This window comes from Cupressus sempervirens, chromosome 6 (assembly GCF_028749045.1).
Source record: "Cupressus sempervirens isolate cs-2001-9-10 chromosome 6, ASM2874904v1, whole genome shotgun sequence".
Classification (NCBI taxonomy): Eukaryota; Viridiplantae; Streptophyta; class Pinopsida; order Cupressales; family Cupressaceae; genus Cupressus; species Cupressus sempervirens.
Genome location: NC_143123.1, coordinates 348,757,726 through 348,783,134, shown reverse-complemented (window position 1 = coordinate 348,783,134; position 25,409 = coordinate 348,757,726). Strand labels below are relative to the sequence as shown.

Below are 25,409 nucleotides of genomic sequence, written 5' to 3'. Positions count from 1 at the left end.
TTTATTACTCTTGCACAGTTGAATATATCATGACGGTGATTCTTGTGTGCATTCTTACCTATACACAATATCAGTTCAAGTTCTAAGCATTTCCTCATCGTTTGAAAGCTCTCAATCCATAATGCACCAATAAGTTGGCTCTAGATGCTTCACTAATGGCTTTCTAATTTCCGAAAACACTTGCACACTTTCAAAATTAGTCCATAGTGAATGCACAAATTCAATGCAGATTTATGGACGATGATAAGATTTAACAATGCTTTGACGAACCCTCCTGCATTATTCAGCACCTGGCAGTAGTGTTTGGAAGAATTCTTCTAAAGAATTTGGGTCCAATTATTAATGCAATCATATTTGATTTGGACAATTCACATGGGTTTCAAACTTATTTCTTTAATGTGTTTACTTGTATTAATCTACATCGCTTTAGAATGGAAATTGCCTACATAAGTTCAATTAGGCTCATAGTCAAAATGAGGCCGATGTGATTCTCCGTCTTCCTCTGTACTATGACCGTTGCACTCTCAACCAATGTGGCCTCAAGTCATGTAGATAAAAAACAAGACTGTGAATCTCAACAAGCATGGTCTTGTTGATACAATTTGGGCTGTAAATAAATAGTGCTATCTTTATCTGAAACTTCAAAGTCAAATTATTTCATATTGTTATTTCTTACGTTTGCAATCTTGCTCTGATATCATGTTAGTTTCTAGGATCGTTTCAATGATCTTCAAATGCAAATTTGGATCTCATATAAAAATGAGACGAGACATGTCTCTATAGTGTAATCATCATTTAAATAATATTATATTAACATGAATAATAATAATATGTATAACAATATATATTATTAACATGGATAAGTATATATAGGAAATGATGATTACCAATAGCAATAATGTATATCAGATCGAATCAATTTGACTGAAGCTACAACTTTAACAGTTTCTATGTTAACCAATATTTGTTATTGTAAGTTAATTGTCATTACACATTATATATGTGTGTGTGTGTGTGTAATATTAGCGGCTAATCAAATGCAATAATGTTTAAAAATAACCATAGGGGGTCAAGTCTAGATCAAATCAATCTGACTGAAGCTACAACATCAAAGCTCCCTCTTAGCTAGGGAGGATAAACACATGTCATATATTACCTTAATGTAATATAAGAAAATATTTGATCAAAAGATATTCAACATTTTGATATCATAAATATTAGCCTCTAGAATATCGATTTGCATAACAGATCAAAAATGTTCATAAGGTATGTGCACATGCATTCTCATAATGCTTACCATATAAACAGTCATGGTCTATTTAGGAATTTAATCCACCATGTAAGTAATCTTCTATTGTGATCTACCTAGACATCATAAGATGTCCATCACAATAGAAGGCCATGGTCTGTTTAAGGAACTTGTTACTTAATCCACCATGCAAGATATCATCTATCATGGTCTACTTAAACATCAAAAGATGTCCGTCATAAGAGAAGGCCATGGTCTATTTGAGGAACTTAATCCACCATGCAAGTTTACAATCTATTATGATATGTTTTAGACATCATAAAAATGTCTACCACTATAGAAGGTTAAGATATTGAAAGATTTTTACCTTTCAATAATTTCTACAGATACAAGTAATAATCATTTGGAAGTCGTCACTTCCTCATGATGTACACACTAGGTAGGCCCATTAAATCATATAGTCACACTATGACACCCAAAGTTTTACATGAAGTCAAAACTCCCTCTAATTCATCAATCTTCTGAGCTCCTGTACCTTAGAAGTGACAAACTCCCTAAGAATCTAATATCATTCTCCCCATTTTTGCAAGAACATACTTGGAGGAAAAGATCAAGGCAAATAGCTCTTATGGTATGTATAGAAATAAATAGAAAAATGATTTATTACATTAGGAATACAATACTTAGCTCGATTTAAATAATTTTGGTGATAATATTAGAAATTTTATTAATCTAATAACAAATATATGTGTGTGTGTGTGTGTGTAAACATCATAAGAAGACTATCAATTTTATATGTATTTGATAATTCCCCACCTTCAATTTTATGTGTATATTATTATTTCTATATATCGAATCTATTATTGTTTTGTTAGATAATTATTTTATTATATATATATAGGAGGGTGAGTTGGGTAAGGAGGGTATGGTGAGGGGTGAGGGGGTGGTGAGGGTCTGTTGAGGATATGGTGAGCGGAGGAGAAGGGATGGTGAGTGGGTGAGTGGGTGATGATAGTGGGTGGGTCCATGTTATACCCATGGCCTACTTTACTTACGTTTTTACATGTCCTGTCTTAGCAGTGTTTATGTTCCATGCATCTCTAATGCGAAAAAATTCACACACAAGTATAATCTTCTTCGGTGGGTTGTATTAGCAACTATCTTTATTTAAAAAATCACACTTTGTTTCTAATACTCGTGGTTGGCAGTTGATTCATGTACTTAGCCCTTTCTACTTTGACTTTGGTCCTTGCTGTTCATTTTTCGTTGATAATCCCCCTTCTCTGTTCATTGGGTGAAATCATAAAAAAGCTATATGCATATATTAATTGGGGTCGGGCCCCAATTTCATATGACACGGCTATTTTTACGTTACCCTTTGGAGCATGACATAGTAAGGTTAATAGGTTTTAGGCCTGCATTTTGTTGCATTTGGTGGAAGATTGAAAGTGCTTGTTGAGGAATACCATGCCTTGCATAAGCTGCGATCATTACAGTCCAAGAACAAACATCCTTCTTTGTGTTTCATCGAAAACCTTACGAGCGTCTACCATACTTCCACATTTGACATACATGCTGATGAGGGTATTTTTTAAGACAATGTTTCTTGCAATAAACTTTTTACTGATGTAAGCATGGATTTGCTTGCCCTCTCCTAGGGCTTTCTTGCTTATACATTCCTACAATGCGTAGACATATTTGGAAGGTTGTTCACACAGTGGCATCCTTTTTATTTACTTATTTTTTATTTCATTCATAGTCTAGCTCTAATACCATGTTGATTTCCTGGGATTACTGCAAATGTATTGGCATTGCTGTTTTTGTGGTCTATGTTTTTCAAATGCAGATCCAAGTGTATATAATTGTCATTAGACATTATTATATGTCTATTTGACGATTAATCAAATGCAATAATATTTAACAATAACCATAGAGGATTGAGTCTAGATCAAATCAATCTAACTGAAGCTACAACATCAACTTAATGATTTAGATACTACAATTGCATGACTTGACTTGTCAAAGTCTCTATGAATGAGACAACTTATCCATGTACATAGCTAGTGGAAGTGACACTCCAAGTGATTGTGGTTCCAATAAGATTGAGCCAAACATTGACTGTGATCCTTTCTATAAAGAGTAATATAAAGATTCTAATTTTAAATTTTCGTTGTTTAATGACATTTAGATTTTTGATGTGATTGATATAAATTTATGAGCATTTACTTGGTATCTTAGGCCCTTGCAAGGATTCAAATACTGAAGATTAAGGTGAGTGAATTTAAGCAGACCCCGAAATCTCAAAACCATTCCCATGAGTTATAGGTTCAATTCTTGCAATCATTTTCCACACTTAGCAAACATTTTTGATGATGTCACAGTCGACAAATAGTTTGATGACAAAGTGCTTGAGGGCAAGCAATCTTTGGGTGGCAAGGACAGTAATGTCCCCAAATTAATGGAGAGCTATTTAATTAAATTAGTTAATTAGGTGGTCTCCAAATTTAAATTCAAAATTGAAATTATATTATAAATGACTTCTTTAATTAATAAATTTAAAAATAAAAAGGAGCCAAATAGTAAAAGAATAAATAAAGTATGTCGGCCTATTCGTAAGCCTTCACGAAACTTCCAAGAGCCCTTTATAAGGTTATGTATGACATTATAGGAAGTCATTATAGAGTTTTATGTTTCTTATGTATTTTTGAATTGTTGGATGGCAATTTTGCAAGTCACTGTGACCAAAACTTACAAAGATGTGAATGTTTTGCAATCGATAGTTTTTAGAATCATTTGCAAAATGGTGGTTCCAGCCATAGCATGTGAGATGTAGTCTCTCCTACTTCTCAGGGAAGGCTCCCCCCTCTTATTGCTATTGGAATCTACAAAACACTTAAACTACTATTTACTCTAAGCTAAATCAAGGCGAGACATTCACCCTATTTGCTTATTTCAGAATAGATGTTACTATTGCACTACAATCTTAAAGCAATATCATAATTCACAAAGTATCTGTTGGAGAAATAATTCCGATAAACAAAATATTAGATCTAAGAATAATCTTTAGCATACCAGCATTTTATGTAACCAAGAAACTCATGAAAGCTCAAAGCCTTTCCATGGCTTTTTATGAGATTTTAAAAACAAGAAAGAAACACATGCAACTCAAAGTCTCCAGACGATTTCCACCTTGTATGCACAAACTGAAAAAGTAAAAGCAAGAAACTCATGTAACCAGACAATTTCCAAATGATTTCCACCTTGTCTCTAGACGATTTCCACCTTGTATGTAACCAAGAAACTCATGAAAGCTCAAAGCCTTTCCATGGCTTTTTATGAGATTTTAAAAACAAGAAAGAAACACATGCAACTCAAAGTCTCCAGACGATTTCCACCTTGTATGCACAAACTGAAAAAGTAAAAGCAGCACAAAGTCTGCAAGAACAAAACCAAAACCAAATTATAACTCTAAACACGATAAGAAGCACAAAGTCTACAAGATTCTGTTCAAATCTCTTTTGAATAATAATACAAAACTCACAATCGACTCAAGAAAATGTCATCACATCACAATTTGGATTGACTCAAAGTCTCAAAACAACCTACCACTTTTATTGAAACAGGTTCAATATACATATAAGCACAAAGTCACAAAGATGAAAAATCAGAATAAGGATTCTACCTATATATAGGTGGAGGGCTAAGAGAGAAAGATGGATGAAACCCAACAAACTTTGACCTATTCCCTAACTAATTTTGACTTATTCAACATTGCAAGTCCTAATGTCCTACAATGTGATTACATGTCATAGCTTTCTAGGTGATACTATCACATGCAATTACAACTTATTACCCAATTACATGTAATTTGTTAACAAAACTACACCTATTTAAAAAGCATGTGAAAATGATTAAGTGTTTCACAAGACATGACCTCTACTACATCATCCTTTGCCAGTCTTCCAACAACTAAGGATGCTCTATGATTGATGTGTTCAAGTTTCCTGAAAGCATCCTTCATGTTCTTTTATCATCTCCATCTTGAAAGCATTCTATGCTCGTTAGCATTTCATCACTTTTCACTTCCTTGTAGGCTTGATCATGTGGTTGTTATTGTTTTATATACTTTTGTAACCCTATACTTTTGCAATCTTAGAATCTGTGATCAAGATTATAAACTTGAGTACATGTTGGGAAAAACACCATATGCCAGATAGGAAGAACCAAATTTTTGGGAATATGATTAGCTGAAACACAAATTTGCTACATGAGGGGGAGTACTAGCAAGTTGAGAAGAACATGGGTATTGCAAGCGTTGGATTTGAAAAAACATCCTTTCATCTCCTAGGGTAGTACTAGCTCTTTAGGGAAGTTATCTCTGCATAACTGAGGTGGTGAGCTCAAAACATAGGAACATTGATATAGATCATTGAAAACTTTACGAGTCGCATCTTTGTTGAACAATTAGAGGGCTTCTGAGAACAACCATGAGCACTTGAACAATCAAAGCATCTTCCTTCAATTTTTCTATTTTGATAAAAACCCATGTTAGTATGATTTGACCATTGTTCTTACAAACCAACTTTGCATTTCTCTAAGGGAAACAATGCCTTCTGTCCTTGGATATCATTTCTCATGGAGTAGTGAATAATTCCTTGAGTTAAGGTTTGAGCTTATCATAGGAAATGACTTTTGTCTTAACCATGAGCAGTTTCTTTCTTATTAAGTCCACCATCTTTTGAAAAAGTATACCAAATATTGTCTTCCTACAATGTGGCATGTTGCGCTAAAGTGCTCTCTTCACTTTTTTATACAGCCTTGTAATCCTCACAAATTCACTATGCCCCTTTCTATTGCAACCATGAACACATTTCCTTTGATCCAAAGAACCCAAAATATCAAGGGAATGTAAAATCTGTTGAGCAACCTTGAAAGAAACCCATTATCCATAGCTATTACAAGCATTTTTGAAGACACACTCAAACACAATTGGAATGTGTCAACCATTAATGCTTTCTTCAGTTCAAGAACTTATGAATTGCAAAACTTCTGGCACAAAATCGGTTGGTTTGGTGTGATGTCCCCTTCTTTAGAGTAGGATTTAATAAAATATAATAAAATAGCTTGGAACAAGGGATAAAATATACTATATAATAATATAATATACTATTAATGAATAAATAAATAAATTGTATCAATTATTTAGAGTATGTAACATAAATATAATAATGTAACTCTAAATTATACCATTGAAATATATTATAAATATTATTAAATAATATATATAAGTTATATAATACATATATATGTATTATGATTGAATTTTAAAGATATACTAAAAATTGTATCAAAACTTACAAATAAGTTAAAAGATCAAATATATAAAGATAACTAAATGAATAGCCACGACAATTTCCTCTCACTGCATATATAAGAAAGAATAGTATTCAAATAAAAGAACATTCAACTCACAGATGACTATGGAAGAAAATAGTTCCAAATCATCTCCAAAGAACAAAGGGAGGTAGCGTAGGGGGAAACTTGAATTAAAGAAATGTAGAAGCGTAGAACGCAGACAGTTAAGTGAAGATAGTGCACATTTAAAATAGGTGCAAATATGAACTCAATACCTCCGAACACATACAAACATAAATATGAGCTCGAACGGAGGATTGCTAGCTCATTGTGAGAGGATTGGGATTATGTACTAGTATACTTGCACAATTTGTAAGTTCTCCATTGTTGTTGAGAGATTGATTCAAGAGAGTGCCCAATCAATATGTATATTCATTTAGTCTAATATGCTGAAATAGATGAGTGATACCATCAATAGAGAAAAGATATGAACTGGGCATGGAAGAAAAGGATAGATATTTGCAGATGGATGGAGGATAAAATAAAAAGCAAATTAAAAGGAGAAGAAATGAAAGTTGAAGGAGATTAGAATGTACAACTAGCATGCATTAAATGAATACATAATAATCCCTGCAACATTGTCAATGGAAATGATTGCAATAATGGAAACGTTACAAATAAGAAAAAATCACCAAATGTTGAAAGAGGGCTCATAACTAAAGGTAGAAGCCAATAGAAGTCAAGGATATATAGTTAGAAATAAAACTTAAATCCAATCAGAAAATTCTTTAACAACAACTGCATAGGATTAACTAAGGAATACAATCTCTTCACTTATTTGGAGATATTGATTGAGAAGTCACCTACAACTATACAGTGATCCACACTTCTTCATTAGTGCATCTAATAAATAATATATCGAGTTATCACCAAATCAAAGATAGTAGCCACCAATACAAAATCATTAAGAGTTGAAATAAATATTTGACCTCTTATGATAGGGAGAAATGATTCATATATGTATGCAATAAACAATGACCATCCATAGATACATAAGTATGTGAGGAAGACAACTTTACATAGTTAATGTTGATAGAAGATAAATAAAGTCTTGTAGTTAAAAGAAGCCAATTAGACATAGATAGAAAGGAAAATCTACAGAGAGATGGAGAATAAGATTGGATATTCTTTACAAGTCAAGTATAAAGTGTTAGATATTGAGGTTTATATATTCAAGACCAATGTACATTCATAATAAGATACTGGAGGTAATGACATTTACTTGGGCTTGATTACAAGGATATTTCAATTATACAAATCCATCGTGGATAATTAAAGAATGGAGTACAATTTCTAGACAAAATGAAGTCTCCTGTGATGGAAATGTTTTCAAATAATCACCAAAACTAGCTATAATAGGGGACATTGTAGTGGTATCAGAGCATGATCTTTCCATCCTGTAGGGTGAATCTTATACAATGATCAGCATATAAGAATTGTCATCAAAGACATGTGAAAGAAGTAAAATAAAGAACACATAACTCGTTCAACATTGATCAACATTTATTACATTGTATTCATCTTAGATCAAATGAGACATGTTTTCATCGGCATATACAAAAAAAAAAGAACATCAATAGAAATGAGTTTGTCAAGGAAAGGATTCAAGTAAGAAGAAGTAGGGCCAATCACTAATTTAGTGATTTCTTACAGTAATGATACATTCTTGCAAAGCATGGAATCTTTTGAGATCAATGGAAGAAAGAAATAGATTACTCTAAGTAGCCACTAATAAGATGACAATGATAATTTCCAATGGGAATTAAGGCAAAGAACTAACCTCTCTGAAGGACTTCGCAAGATATTCTATAAAGGAATATTCTTAATAAATTAAGGCAAAGAATCAAGTATTCTCTGAAGAATCAATATATAATTAAACAAATGCATATGCAAGGATGAATATACCCGTGTGGTTATCCATTAGGCTTGGGATGAGTACTACCTCTCCTAAGAAGGATGGATACACCTAGAGCGAGTATCCATAAGGCCTAGGATGAGAAAGAACTCTCTCCTAGGAAAGATGGATATATTGAGATTGATTATCCATAAGGTCTTAAAGAGAAAAACATTGTGAGAAGATGGTGCTTAGTGGATAGCAGTTCTATTAATTAGAACCCCAGGAAGCACTCTCCTAGGATCTAAGCATCTTATCACAATCTCTCTTTAAGAAGCGTTAAATTGGGAATCAGGATCTTATGTTTTATAGACTTACAAGAATTGAAATTTTTTTTTATTTAATAATTCTTTCATGTTTTCTTGTTCGAGTGATAACTTAAGATGTAGGTCTACTTGTTAAGGAGCTAGTCACTACCAATCTAAAATTTGAGTGAATGATTAAGAATGTAGTGAAGACATAAAATTTCTGAGACTTGTCTTTGATCTTGGCTTATTTCGAATTGTAATTAGAGGAAGGAATGAAGCAAAAATTAAACTTTTTATGCTCCGTGTCTACATCGTGTCTTCATGCATTAACATGTATACTTTGTCTACTTTGTGTCTTCATACACTAATGTGTATATGTTTTTTGCATGAATTGTATTTTCATATATCCTATTATATGTTTCTTAGTGAGAGCCAAGAATTAGGGACATTCTTACTGAGCGTCAAAGTCAAACAAGAGCATTCTTAGTGAGTGCCAAGAGGCAAAGATATTCTTAGAGAATGTCAAACATTATGTCCTCATTCATCAACAAGTAAGGCTACACCTACCAGAGAAGAAAAAAATGCCACAACAGATCAAGGATCATCATATTCAACATCATCATGTGAAGTCACCACTCTACTTGGAAGGTTTGCAGTGCTTGAGGACAAGCAGTTTTGGAAAGGGCAGACTGTAATGTCCCCTTCTTTAGAGCAGGATTTAATAAAATATAATAAAAATAGCTTGGACCAAGGGATAATATATACTGTATCATAATATAATATACTATTAATGAATAAATAAATAAATTGTATCAATTATGTAGAGTACATAACATGAATATAATAATGTAACTCTAAATTATAGCATTGAAATATATTATAACTGTTATTAAATAATATATATAAGTTATATAATACATATATATGCATTATGATCGAATTTTAAAGCTATATTAAAAATTCCATCAAAACTTACAAATAAGTTAAAAGATCAAATATACAAAGGTAACTAAATGAATAGCCACAACCATTTCCTCTCACCGCATATATAAGAAAGAATAGTATTCAAATAAAAGGACATTCAATTGGCAGACGACTATGGAAGAAAATAGTTCCAAATCATCTCCAAAGAACAAAGGGAGGTAGCGTAAGGGGAAACTTGAATTAAAGAAATGTAGAAGAGTAGATTGCAGACGGTAAAGCCAAGATTGACCATTTTGCCAACAGTCATACACATAACACACATTCAAAATAGGTGCAAATATGAACTCAATACCTCTGAATACATACAGACAAAAATATGAGATCAAATGGAGGATTGTTATCTCATTGTGAGAGGATCGGGATTATGTACTAGTATACCTCCATGATTCATAAGTTCTCCATTGTCATTGAGAGATTGATTCAACAGAGTATGCCCAATCAGTATGTATATTCATTTAGTCTAAGACACTGAAATAGATGAGTGATACCATCAATAGAGAAAAGATATGAACTAGGCATGGAAGAGAAGGATAGATATTTGCAGATTGATGGAGGATAAAATAAAAAGTAGATTAACGGGAGAACAAATGAAAGTTGAAGGGGATTAGAATGTACAACTAGCATTCATTAAAAAAAACATAATAATCCCTGCAACATTGTCAATGGAAATGGTCACAATAATGGAAACATTACAAACGAGAAAAAATCACCAAACATTGAAAGGAGGGCTCATAACTAAAGGTAGAAGCCAATAGAAGTGAAGGATATATAGTTAGAAATAAAACTTAAATCTAGTCAGAAAATTCTTTGACAACAACCGCATAGGATTAACTAAGGAATACAATCTCTTTACTTATTTGTAGATAATGATTGACATGTCACCTACAACTATAGAGTGATCCCAATCTCTTTACTTCTTCATTAGTGCATTTAATTAATAATATATCGAGTTATTACCAAAAAAGTCATTAAGAGTTGAAATAAATATTTGACCTCTTATGATAGGGAGACATGATTCATATATGTATGCAATAAACAGTTACCATCCATAAATACATAAGTATGTGAGGAAGACAACTTTATAGAGTTAATGTTGATAGAAGATAAATAAAGTTTTGTAGTTAAAAGAAGCCAATTAGACGTAGATAGAAAGGAAAATCTATAGAGTGATGGAGAATAAGATTGGATATTCTTTACAAGTCAAGTATTAAGTGTTAGACATTGAGGTCTATATATTCAAGAACAATGTACATTCTCATAATAAGATACTGGAGGTAATTAGACGTAGATAGAAAGGAAAATCTATAGAGTGATTGAGAATAAGATTGGATATTCTTTACAAGTCAAGTATTAAGTGTTAAACACTGAGGTCTATATATTCAAGAACAATGTACATTATCATAATAAGACACTGGAGGTAATGACATATACTTGGGCTTGATTACAAGGACATTTCAATTATACAAATCCATCGTGGATAATTAAAGAATGGAGTACAATTTCTAGACAAAATGAAGTCTCTTGTAGTGGAAATGTTTTGAAATAATCACAAAAATTAACAACTATAATAGGGGACATTACATTTAGAGAGTTAAAAATGACTACCAACTCTAAAACTTCCTTCTATTTTGTGTTTGGCATATAAAATGCTATAGGACAGGCTTTTGAATGACTACAAGTTATACCATAGACCCAACGTTACAAATTCAAGTACAACAAGAAAACATGTATTTAATCCCAATGTCAGACTTTTCAAGCAATGATCCACACTAAAACAACTTGGTTATGCCCTTGACGAGCTTTTGGGTAGTTCTTACAAGTTTAAAAGGCATCAATTCTTCTCTATATGTCGTCAATGGGCTTTATGAGGACAACATATTTAAATGAATTATCACTTATCTTCCATACCACGTTGATTGGTTTTATGAGATACCGCAAGTTTGAAATAACATGAATGCCCAAAAAGGAGCTTTTTAAAGCATGCAAAACACATTAAAAAATGACACTAGTGTTCAATGAAGGGATTTTTGGAGAGTTGAAACATGTTTAAAAGCCATTACATAAGTACTGGCGTGCTTTTTAAAAGCCTTTTTAAGTTATAACCATAAAGTGCCCTTAGCGGGCTTTTACAAGTCATTGGCATGTTAGAAACAAGCTTTCAAAAGTATATAATTTCTCTTAAAATTGCAACCTGCATAATGATGAGCTTTGAGAAAGCATTGACAAGTCATTTTAGTCATATGTCAGGCTTTAGAATATGCAATACATGTCATATTCACCACCTATGGATAATGACAGGATTTTTGGCTTTGTTTTAGCCTGTTAAAAACACATCAAAAAGCATCAACGAGCTTTCGATTCTCATTTGCAAGTCAATACATGTAATCCTCAAAACAAAAATAAACTTGTAAATAAGCTTAGAAAACCCTGTGATGTTTGTATAAGTTTAATTAAAAACATCCTTTTGTTTTAAGAATGGTTTCTTATACACGTTTACAAGCGTTTAAACTTTTAAAGATAAAACATATAATGAAGCTCAGAAAGCCTACCAATGCTTTAGAATCTCATTAAAGTGTATATATTCCCTTTTAAATATGTAGTGGTGGAGTTTTAATTCCACCTTGCAAGCAAATGATACCCAAGACAACATGTAATGACTAACAAAAAAGTCTACTTTGCAAGATTTTAAACAAGAAATGAGTACGTGCAGTCGAGCTTAAAAAGCCCACCAATAGGGTGCTTAATTCCCCGGTATCTCTTGAAATATAACTCTGATTGATGCCTAAGATAGCTTGAAACGAGTGGAATTGAAAATGCAACAAACCTGGGGTGCACACAAACAAACAAGTAAGAAATCGCCTTTGAGAGTTTAAACAAAGAAATTTTCTGTAGGGTTGTCCAATTTTGTAAATACAAAATTGAGGACAGCATGAATTTCAGCACTGTTTTCCATTTCAGAGGTGCACGATCATCCCTATTCCTTATTTTGGCATTTTGCAATTTTGGTGGGAGACACTCCTCACCCTAATCTGCTCGTCATGTGATCAGAGACCTATATCGTGTGGAACTTAAAATATTTATTATTAGTGATTCATTCCTTTGTCTATGCCAATTCAATCACTAAAGCTGCATAATATATAGATTGAAATATTGTATTGACAGAGTCGATTTGGCCTAAGGACGACTTTGAGAGCTTCCTTCTGTACGGTGTGGGGACTATTTGAATTCTACAAGTATAGGAAGTGTTGGTTGTACAAGAAAGGATTGTCGTAAAGGTGTGTACCATACAATAGAGGTGTGTACGGTGTATCATACAGTTTGTCCATACAACGTTTGGTGCTTGTCATGAGGAAGTAAAGAGATTGACTATATAATGGAGGAATAGTGTTGAGGAGCATTGACGAGAGCTAGAGCGTACAGTGAAGGGCTTGTATGGAAGGTGTGGTCCGCATCACCGTACAGATAAGTGTTCGGCCATACATTACACACTTGCAGATCTGATTGACTCATTCCTGCACTTAGGTATTTGCTCCAGTCAAATTCTAAAAATGATCTAATTTAGATTTCATCAATGTACTTCAACGTATAAAAAGTCATAATTCTGAATTAGGTCCAAAATTTATGAAAGTCATTGTCTCTTTCTTTATTTTCTGATTTCTAATTTCTATTATATACTTCAAATTAAATCTATTAAATTGTATTGTTTCTCATATTTGTTAAAACCTTACTTGATTGCTTTATATATATATGAGTGCGTGCCCAGAATGTTGGCAATTAAGCTTCAATCACAAGTTGCCTGACCTTTTAAAGGTTAAAAAGCTTAATGGATTATTTAGCAGCTTGGATACTTTTGGATATAGTGCTTACATGTATGATAAGACAAGATAGATTTTTAACATCCACGAGGCTAAAAAATAGTCTGTGGGACAGCCTTCCAACTAAACCAACTTTAGTAATTAAGATCTTTTTTGTGCAAGCTGATGATGAGCTCCCCTAACTCCTCAATGTACTCCTTGTTGAATAAATTGTGCTAAAAGCTTCCAGATATAATGTCCATAAATTTGAACCTGATATCCTTGTACGCATCACATTCTAACATAAAGTGTTGTTCCGTTTCCACCTTCCCAACATTGCAAAACGTGCAAATTCTCTCTTCCCAAGACTCTTTTGGCCTCTTCCATTGACTGGTCTCACATCGTATTTGATGAGAATTGGTTCTAAGCTATGCAATGAGACTTTCAGCTCTCCAAGAAATGTTGGCCCCTATGTATGTCTATTGGAGTTGATCACATGTGGGGTTGAACTCGCTGATATAATAAGTTTTTTTCCTTCCAAGTGCATTACACCAAGTCTTCTTATAGAATTTCTCCATAACAAAGAGCTTTATTTCTTTATTATTAGCAGGGTACATATTAAAATGGATATTCCATTTGCACATCCACTTGATGTTTTGTTACATCCATGTCATTTTACGTTTGCACAATATATCATTAAAGACCATTTTAGGCCATCTATCTTCACACATTTTTTCAGTTCTTTTTAGGTAGCTAATGAGGCGAACCATAACAATTGCCTCAATAGGTGCAGCCCCCACTTCACTTAACATAATATCATATAAGACGGTGTTCTTGATTTTAAATTTGTTTGTGATCCAACGCTTCTGAATCCTCTTAATTTGTTTCCACTGTAAGGCTGAAGTGCTGCTGGCCCATATTTCACATCCATAAAGAACAACCAGTAGCACAAGAAGACCAAACAAAGTTTGACTAGTTTTGCAATCCCAAACCTCTACCTCCTGACACCTATTTTGAAGCGCATAAAATGTCTTCCACTCACGCAATAATCTTTTCTTTCTACAACATTCCCAAATTAGATTTTTGTTTAAGTCTATCCCAAGGTATCTATACTCTGCAACCTCCTCAAGTGTGCTGCCTTCAAAATAGAACTTATGCTGATTGTTGTTTTCTGTTTTTCGAAAAAAATAATGATTTTAGTCCTGCTGATATTGTTTTATATTTTATGTTTAAGGATATATATGAAGTTACATAACTTTTCCAATCTTGTCCTTAACAGTCGACTGAACCTTACCTGTTAAAATAAATTGTGTTTCTTTTGAAGGTCAACGGTGAAAGACGAGTCTCAATAACTTCATGATCCAAATAAAAAGGAACTATAAAAAAATGCGATTAAAATGCTTACCCAGGACCATTCTTTGACCAGCCAGATTCATAAACTCCAGCTGCAGTTTTAAAAGCCTGTTCCACCATGCCTTCATGTATCATTGCAGCAGCAACTGCATATGTTACACCTGTCCATATCTCCCTTGATTGTATTGCTGACATATCAACCTTCCCATCTGGTTGCATTCCATTAACTGCACCCAGTTTCCCATTATCTAATTTCAAGACATTAAATTGATAAACCTTGTCAAGTGCTTTCCGAGCCTTCTCATCATCAACAATTGATTCCAGCCCCGAGGCTCGCGCATACCACTGTCCGGCCAACTGATCTGCCTGAATGGAAGTACTACAGCTACTGTTACTATTGTCATAGTTGAAATATGTGCCATTCCACAACTTTTCATACACAGCTTTTGCCTTGTGAAATTTAACCCTAAAATGTTCTCCAGAAGTTTTGTCACCAACTTCATCTGCCATTGCAGCAGCTGCCTGAAGAGCTGCCAACCAAAGCCCACCAGAATAGGCGCTGACGCCAGAAACGGACCATGCATCATACGTTTGATCCGGAAAACCTTCATTTTCTATCATTCCATCTCTGTCTCTGTCAAATTGGTCCATGTAAGCCATTGCACTGTAAACGGAAGGCCAAACAGCACGGGCAAATGATTTGTCGCCAGTTGCAACCACATCCCTGTAAATTTGCAGAACAAATTTGGGGTTGAGATCTTTCCATCTACTGGAATCGTGAACATTGTAAGCATTCACTTCAAACCAGGGATCATTGAGTCCAAGATCATGCGGTACTGCACCTAAGACCTTTCTGACACCCCAATCACCTTTAAATAGAAATTTCACTTTCTCTGTATCATGCATCAAAACAGCAGCAGCGAAGTCCCTCTGAATGCTGAGCTCAAGTTTTGGAAACAGCATAAGCAACGCAAAGGATGCATAGAAATGCACATCGTAAGTATTCCACATAAGGTACTCAACTCCTTCTAGGTAGAGAAACTGGCCTACATTCTCCTCTTTCTTATCTAGTAAAGATGGTCCATAAGCTGAATAAGATGTCGCCGAATTGCGCCTCTCTGACAATATTGTTGTTATTTTATTTAAAACTTTCGTTGCTGTTAAATCCCCTGCATTGCCAACCGTTCTAAGGGAGTCTTCATCATCATTCACTATTTTCTTAGATTGGAGATGGCTGTCAAATTCTACATTTTCAACTGCTAACTCATCGTGCACCCTTGTACTGTTGTTATTCTTTCCCTTAAGAGAAGTCATTTTATTTGATGAAGGTCTTTCTGCGACATATTTAGTGTCCTCGGGTGGAGGTGAACCATCTGAAAACAAGAATCAGTACATACAAAATTCTGACAACTAGATATTAATGGGATTTGATATGTACACCAAGAACACTAAGTAAATAATTTCTTCATATATACCTGTCCAAAGAGTACCTCCTGAAACCAGATAGTATAATTCGTTAAACAACGTAACACGATACCTGCCACAGAGCCACTAAGAACCTGCTTGAATGTCTCTTACAAAATATTTGAGGCTATAGAGAGAGGTAATGTGCAATAATATATCAATAGATCCCCAAGAACTAAAACATACCACTCTGGAAGCTTTTCATCTTCTAGAATAGGTCTTTGCCAACTTTCTATGGCCGACTCCCAGTTTTGATGCTCTGCAGATAACAGAAAATGTAAGTTCAACACCTGAAAATATTTAGAGTTTACAAGAAGAATAACTACAAGCATAACAAGAAGAAACAAGAACGTTACAGGCCATAAGACTCACAGTAAAAGATCTCATTGTCAGTGACAGTGAAACATGGCGGGAGACTGACGAGAAAAATTCCTTTCATTCTAAATAATAGAAAAATAAGCAATTTCTGAAAAAGTGAGCTGTAACGATTCTTTAATGGACACAATGTGTCAACCAAAGACATAAATGACAATCATGCAGGCACTTGTAAGTTGATGTGCCATGCAGAAGACACAGATGCGAATTTCTTATGCTGTTGCATGGTTACCAGGAGACCCGTCTCCCCCCTAAAAGTGGCGTCTCGGAGACCGAGACGCGTCTCGGAGACTTTTCGCGTCTCCGGAGACCTCAAAAAAGTTTGGAGACTTCATGACGAAGTTTCCTGAAGTCTCCCCGTCTCCTAATCCAAAAAGTGAAGTCTCCCCGAAGTCTCCTGATAAAATATAAATGTAAAATATAATATTAAATAATTTTATATATTTTAGCCCTCATTTAAATGTTTTTAATGCAAAAATCTAAGGTACTATATGAATTGCGTAACAATTGCTTGGTGATGTACGTCACCTACAGGAACACAATACAAGTCTAAGACAACATATTGGAAGCTGTACAGGATTGCAGTAAAGATCCCAAATCACATAAATTTATGCGGCTGAGGAATTAGGGTGCAAAAACTGTTGTTAGTGCATTAGAAGATAGTATTACGTATGTTACAGAAATCTGATATGCAAATGCTTGATAATAGTATTATTCCTCATGAAAACCAAGCATCTATTTGCTGATAAAGACTCAGCGATAACAGTGATAGACTAGAGGTTTTATGTATGTTAACATGAATGTATTTGGTCCCATATTTCTGTTTTTTCAAGAGGATATCATGTTTCAGTTTGATGTATAAGTCATATTTGTTATTCGTACCTGTTTATCTGCTGTTGGCAATATCCTAGTACCAATATAGGAATCTTTGTTAGTTGAATCTGTGTAACTGGAATAAAAACACTATTACAAAATGATTTACTCCCTTTTAAACTAAGCAATCCTAACTCTTAGTTAGAAAATAGAAATCCTAAGTGTGTCTCTATGCATGCATCAATGTTGAATAATTCAATAATTTTCACAAATTTTTTGCAGCAATGCCAATTTGTCAGGTTTTAAAATCTATTTCAGTAATGTACTTCTGTATCTGACCGCTTATTATTATTATAATCTTTGACAGTTTGACTCTATGAATCTATTTTAATTTTTAATGTGACAACACTAGTATTATTAATTTATTATTTACTTTAGTCTTTTAGTCTTACAATATTACTATTTTGAAATTTTGTATTTACTTTTAGTATTAGACTCTTTGTGAGCCTCTTAATTTCATTGGAAGATTACAAGTCTATTGACAACATAATCTTTATTTTAAAGTTTTGTGGATCAAAATTTTTAAAATACTTTTTTACCATAAAAACTTATTAAGAAATGTAACTTTTTTTATTTATGGATTTGATTGTATATGTTTTTTAGCATCAACATTATTACATTCTAACATTCTCTCATTCTAATGATGGATCACAAAATGTGATCTAAAATGTTGACGCTTACAAACATAAACAATCAAATCCAAAAACAAAAAAATTATATTTCAAGTGGAATGTGGAAATTTGATAATGTTAAAATAAAGAAAACTTAATCTAATTAATGTAAGACTTAGTTAACCCTTGGTATTGTCTCAAACATTATGAGAAATCATATTGAACATAGTTGAAGATCTCCCAAGTTAGTATTGAAAAGAGGTGTCTCAATTTTGCATTCATAATGATCATATTTAATATCCTGTTTGTGTTTATTATGCAATCTTAAGTTAAATTTGAATTCAATTGGAAAATTTTGTATCCCATTTGAAGGTGACATAACTTTTAGAATATATTTTTCCTTATACGGGTTAGTAGGGACCTATATTAAGTCAACATGTTTTGTCTTGTGTCAATGTCTTGAATAGTGAGTAAGAGCATCATAATAGGTGTTACTTATGGCTTATTATTACAATGTATAAGAACATGTAAGAGGGATGTTACATTGGAATCTTAACAAACATTGTTATGAGTGCCAACAAATGACATGGAATGCCTTAGAATGGGTTGTGTGTAGAGAAATTGGAGCACTCACATTTGGTTGCTCATATATTTTTATGGCATGATATGTTAGGAAAATGCTAAAAATAGCCTAAAAGATAAGACCATGAGGGCTTTAGAGGATTTGTGCCTTGACTACTTGCCTACCATACATGCCTTGGGCTTGCTAATGGTTTCCTAAAACTATGTGATGATTTCTAGTTAGTTCTTCTCTATACATTGATATTATGGGTTAGAAGATGTGTTTGTCATTCTACATATAATGTATCATTGTAATTTTCAAGTTTTAGATGGATTATCTATTTTATGGATGTAACAAATTAATATAATCTTAGGTCTCTTCACATGTCAATTTTTTAAAATTGCTTTCTCTAATCAAACCTATTTATTATGGCTTGCATTATTTTTTATGAATAATTTTATTAACTTGATATTTTATCATTATTAATGAATATGCAACATTTAAGTTTAATGAATCTTACTAATTAGTTACACTTTATCCCACATTTAGCTTTAAAATCATTATTTTTCATTCATGGTAGGTGAATTACTATAAGTGTTGAGATCAATCTCACTATACTATTTTGCTTTCAATTTCAAGCTTTAGATGATAAGAGACCATAACTAACTCATCTTGATGGTGGATTGGAAAGTTCAATTGTAAAAGTTTTGAGATTTGGAAATTGGATGATCCTTTGGAAGAAAGAAATCAATAGATTTCATGTTGAATGAAAATGAGACCAATAAATTATAAGCTAAACAATGGGTAAAAGTTAATAGTGAAATTCATTACATCATATAGTTGTGTTTACCTAGTTTTATTTATTGTTTTTAGGATACTATTGCATACTAAAGATTATTCTCCTGAAAATAAAGACTCGTAACTCAATTGGAATTGCCTTTGTAGAATTGTGTCTCATAACAGAGGGGCCTCCCAAGCCCTGTCATATTGCATTGATTTGCACCACCAAAATATTTTGAGGCAAGTCCTTCCATGGGCAAGCTTGATGGGAAGAGCCTCCCTTCTCAAAACAAACCTTCTGTCGTGTCATCCACAACAACAAATCAAAGCCATTCAGTCGACCCCTTGACTTTTGCCCAAATTCAATGACCCACAGGTGAGCAAAATAAGATGAACATGAAAGTCCTCACTCTAGAAGAATTTAATCCACTCTCCAACACCATAAGAACAAATCTCCATCTTATATTACTTGAGACAAAAGTCGTTTTAATTCTAATATTGATTATATTTTTAAAAAATCAAATAAAGAAAATATTATGTAATTTAAAATTATGTAAATTTAATTATATTACTAAATATATGTAAAATAGTAAAATATAAAATATAATAATTTTTTTAATTTAACCGAAAAAATATGAACTCAAAAACTGAAAATAATAGTGCCTAAACTTTTGCTCACTCAACACTTAAATGATGATTTTAAATTAATACTTACCTAAACCATAATAATGAAATAATAAAAATTAATCTCCAAACAATGTTCTTGAACGGCGGATTCATGTTTACTTCCATAGTAAGGGTCCGTTTGGTTGCTGGAATACGATGTGAATTGGATTAGAAAATTAGAATACGTTTTTAATTCTTTGTTTGGTTCATGGAATGGGAATGGAGAATAGGATTACGAATTCCTATTTTAGCCCAAAATGGGATTTTATCCATTCCCGAAAAAACTTGTAATTGGAATGGCCAATCCTATTCCCACTCTAGCTTTCCCAAAATTTGGCAAAATTTATAAATCGTCAAGTTTGTGGGAGCCTTTTTACCTAGTCAAAACATGCATATTCGTCTGTAGGAGCCCGCCCGCCCGCCTAGAGAATAGAAGGGTTCTTAAGTTGGCCTTTGTTCTGCACGCACAAGAAGTACCTTGCGCTACACTTGGATTGAAAAAAAATGCTCATGTTGTCTACAGTAGGGTTGGGTGGCCCTATTATTAGATTATTGATCAAAAGTTTTTTTGGGTCATATGACTACAATAATATAAGAAAGGGCTATGCATGCAGAGGTAGAGGGAGGGTGCCATTTCGCGAGATCTGTTTATGATGTGCATTTTCAATGTCATCGATCACTAAAAACCCACTTTCTAGTCTTTCCGAGAGAAATTTTGAAGTCGAATCTTCATCATCATCGATTTCCATATATGCTTCAGCTAGGGCATCTAGGGTACTGTTACACTGCTCTGAACAACCTTGTACTTCATGGGATTCCTCATTTCTTTGTAGTCGTTCAGAATCACTAACGTATTGTATTGGCCATGAAAGAAATATTGTCAAAAACATATTGAATGATGCACTTCCAAGGATAAAAGCACACAGAGACTTGCCCTAGATAAAAACACACTGCAAATGTGAGAAAGCAGATATGGCATCACCCACTTCTTCAATATATTAAAACAAATAAGATATGTTAAAATATAAACTTAACTGTATTCCAATTTTAATTTTAGACGAACCAAACAAGAATGGAATTGCTCTTTTCCATTCTCATTCCCCATTTCCATTCCTATTCAAATTTTCCATTCGTATGCCTGCCGACAACCTAACGGACCCTAAGAGAAAAATAAATTTAAAATGCATGAACGAATTATGTGAGTCAACGCCTGTCGTGATGGTAACATCGTAAAGTGTCAAAATTTAGGAAAAACGATGACAAACGGACGATAAACAGGCCCGCGAAGAAACACGGATACGATCAAAATTGGACAGAAACGATTCCCGGATCTCCACATTGTTAAGCCATTCCGCAAATCATATTGATTTTAAATTCAATGAAATAATGACGCCTCAAACCGATTTCCCTCGTGTACAAAACTTGCTGCTTTGATTAATTTCCATACACTTTTCACCGCGGCAAATCTCTTCCACCTACTGCGTTTTTCCAGACATTTTCACGGCGGAAAATCTCTTCTCGGGCGTCCGACAACGTCGGAAACTCCATTTTCACGGCGGAAAATCTCTTCTCAGGCGTCAAACTCCGAAAATTCCGACGAAAGCCTCCTAGGGAGAAAGCCTATCGGCTTAATAAACCAGGCACAAATTGTATATTTTAAAGTTGTCCAAGTTCAAGGCAATATTTTCTTTTGAAGCGATTTAACAAAGAGGAAATGAGAACTCAGCGCATACTCCATGAGGCATTAATACTTACAGTCGCTATACATTCCGAGGCGTGGCTAGGGGGAAGTAGCAGAGTTTTGGCGTTTAAGCTCCTCCACTAAAGATAGACCAGAACCCTTTTATTAATTTTTTTGATATTTTTTTTTATGCTCGTCTCCATAGCTTCATTGTGTCAAGCTTCGGCTGATTTAGACTATTTTTTATGTTATTCAATCGATTCAGCAGACTTGCATGTTCCTTTAATATGCAGAGATTTTTCTCGATCTCTAGTCCAACTCAAAACTGTTCACTTGAGTTCTTGTCAAGCCGAAGTTTTCGAACAGTGATTTCTATTTAGTTGCACAATATCCTAACTCAAATACTTCATTCTTGTGCTCGACTCCTTGACTTTCACTGAATCAACGTTTAGTTTTTTTAGACTTTTTAATGCGATTTGATTAGTCGATTTAAGTAATTTTTAAAAAGCAGAGTTTATTGCGAGTTCCAAGCTCAAGTCAAACTTTGGCGTGCTGAGTTTTGCCCAGTCTGAATTTTCAAACTATGATTTTATCTTCGAATACACATCAACTGCTTTGTTTTTCGCTTACTCCCAAATTAAACACCGATGAAGATGCACATGCCTTTTTAAATAAATTTGTCATTGCTGCCAAACAACGAATCAGATAGATACAAACATACAGTGAGATATGCAGAGGTTTGCAGAAGTTATGAATATAAAGAAAATCAGTCACAGGTAGTATCACAAACAGTGATGTATCCATCCGAAGGTTTAAGACTTTCGTGTTTACCAGTAATATTGAGGATCTCTACGTTCGTACGGATTTTCTGTGAAGGATTAGTTTTGGTTTCCATGTGCGTATTTCTTCATGATGTTCTCTGTCAGATTTTTCGTCTGCATAGAATGGTGTTTGAGTTATACCATCGTACGAAACAGTCTTTATCAATGATTCTTACTGTGGAATGTCTAGTCTGGTCTGCAATATTCACATAAGGTATTCCTTCTCGTCCAGAATGACATGATTAATTTGCAGGGCCACGTCGCGATTGACTTGCAGGGGCATTCACTTATCGGGCTCCATGATGAAATAACACCTTGCTCGAATTACCAAAGGCACCATATCTATCGGGTTCAAGAAACGGAGATACAGATTAAACATATTTGGTTATGATTTATATGCCACCTGTAAAATTGGTTGTTTGCTGTCACTTAAAGACTATCATACAAGTCAGGCTCAACGGAACAGAGATATATTATGTTCGATTTGCAAAGACTTTTACATCTGCCACCCGTTTTGTAATGATACGGATATATCTGCCTCATGTACAATTAGTTTGTCTTGCTGTCACTTATTTTATAAACCGCTTCATCATCGTACATATATGTTGTTTAATTATCGATATTTTGGTTTGTGAAGTCAGCATCAACTATTTAGTGTTTACTAACCTACTACACCCGATAGAAGACAAAGCACACATTATTTTAAGTTGTCGATAGAAGGTATTTGCATGTGAATATGGTATGCAGGGGCTGGAATATTTTTCTCTGGTCTATGGTTCATATTTTTTGGTCTGTATATGTGGGAGAAGGTTCGATAAAAGGAGTGATAATACTGATTGAAATAGCATACAGTGATTATAAAGAATACAGATTGTCAAAGAATGTTTTAAATTTTTTTAGAGCATCTCCGAAGGTATCAGACCAATAAAGGAGAGTTTTTGTTCCGAGGACATAATGTCTAAAGAACATTGAAGAAATTTGTAAACGCTGTGAACAATCTGAGCATAGAAGCTGTGAAGAAAAGTGCATCAGGGCTGTAAGTTTTGTTGGTATTTTGTTTTGAAAGTTTTGAGGTTTGACAATGATACTCATTTGATTACTTTTATGCAGTGTTTCCTTTATGAAAATATTTGTGATACATGTAATTTATTCTGAAAAGGAGTTATAATTTGTATATTCTTAAAGTTGGTACTTTTTGAGATGCTGAGTTTAAAAGAGTTGATGTTCGTAAAGTAGTGGTTTGGTGACTCCTTAGGGTTGGTGTCCATGAATATTGTAACTAAATTATTCATGAGACCGGATTAGAACAGTAGATCCTAGCAACATTTTCAACCATGACTTTCACCATCTCGACTTTCATTGTCTTCGTTGTTTGGTTGCATTGCTCTCTGATTTTAGTTTTAATTCCTTTTAGTTTTCAAGTTGATGTTTGACAATTTTATTAAAACTTTAAATTAATTAGGGATTAACAGTTTATATGTAGTACTGATTTAACCCTCTCTCTCAGTAGAAGAATTGTGCTCTACACTTTTCCCTAGTATGAAGCATAATTAGTATTACACCATAGGAGGCGAAAGGAGTCATGGGATCACAATAGACTACACATTGTAGCATCAAGAGTTCCCTCATCCAAATCCTTAGTCAATTTTACACATACTTTCATATGCGTAGCTATAAGCTTATAATACTCCAAAGTTAGTCAAACACCTATTTTCATAGGAGTAGCTGTAGGCTTATACTACTCCGTATGAAAATGTTCCAATAGATCACATGCAGATCTAGACGGAGATTCTGCCAGAAAATCATTATACATCAACACAAAGACATCTCAAAATCCAGAAAAAAATCAACTTTTGGAAGTGTTGGTCTTTGAAGTTTCACAGATCTATATAACGATAGATCATTAACATACGAGACAAACACAATGCTATCCTCATGTTCCACATGCAAGAAGTAAAGATAATGACAGTTGAAGAATTATAAGAAAATAACAATTTGTGAACACCACCTACTTTGTGCTCGCTGCAGGAAGTACAATGATTTTTATTGCAAGCATAATGTTCTTATATTGCAAGGGTAGTTTTGGAAGATCTTTGGGTATAAGAGCCTGAAGATTTGGGCAAGGGAAGTTTTGGAAGGATGGCTCGTAATAAGAAAGATGGGCAAAGGGCATCAACATTTTTCAATAGATTGTTCACAGTGGCAAAGAGGTCACAGGAGGAAGAAATGACAAAAAAACTACTAGAGGAAGAATTGGCAGCCAAGAAAGAAAGCAAGTTGGCAAAGGAAAGATTTTTCCGGACTACCTGCAAGTCCAAAGGTAAATGTTGTCAAGTTGTGACTTCAGATGTTGCTCACATGGATAATATTGTTTGTAAATATATGGTAGATAAATTGGGTTTGGAAAGAATACAATAGCCTGCTCTATTCAGTGATTTTGCTTCAAACAGGTACCCAAGTACTGTAACTGAGCAATGCAAAGTTGAGTTTCATATAGGCCCTTAATAAGGATGAAATAATTTTAGATATTATGCATTTAAATGTATGTCACCTTGTGTTTGGAAGGTTGTGGCATTATATTAGGACAACGAAGTAAAACAAGAAACACAACACATATATGATGGAAAAGGATGGGGAAT

At 33.8% G+C, this 25,409-nt stretch overlaps 1 protein-coding gene across 2 annotated transcripts in view; it reads right to left on the bottom strand.

Annotated features, from left to right (window-relative positions):
• Positions 1–25,409, bottom strand: part of LOC149552555 (uncharacterized) — a 214,515-nt gene that overhangs the window by 19,623 nt on the left and 169,483 nt on the right. For both annotated transcript variants that reach the window (XM_089788144.1, XM_089788145.1), the window contains exons 16-18: positions 16,588–16,660; positions 16,413–16,474; positions 14,990–16,310 (exon numbers count right to left, since the gene is read on the bottom strand). In XM_089788144.1, coding sequence (XP_089644270.1) covers positions 14,990–16,310; positions 16,413–16,474; positions 16,588–16,660 — 1,456 coding nt within the window. The remainder of the gene's footprint in view (positions 1–14,989; positions 16,311–16,412; positions 16,475–16,587; positions 16,661–25,409) is intronic.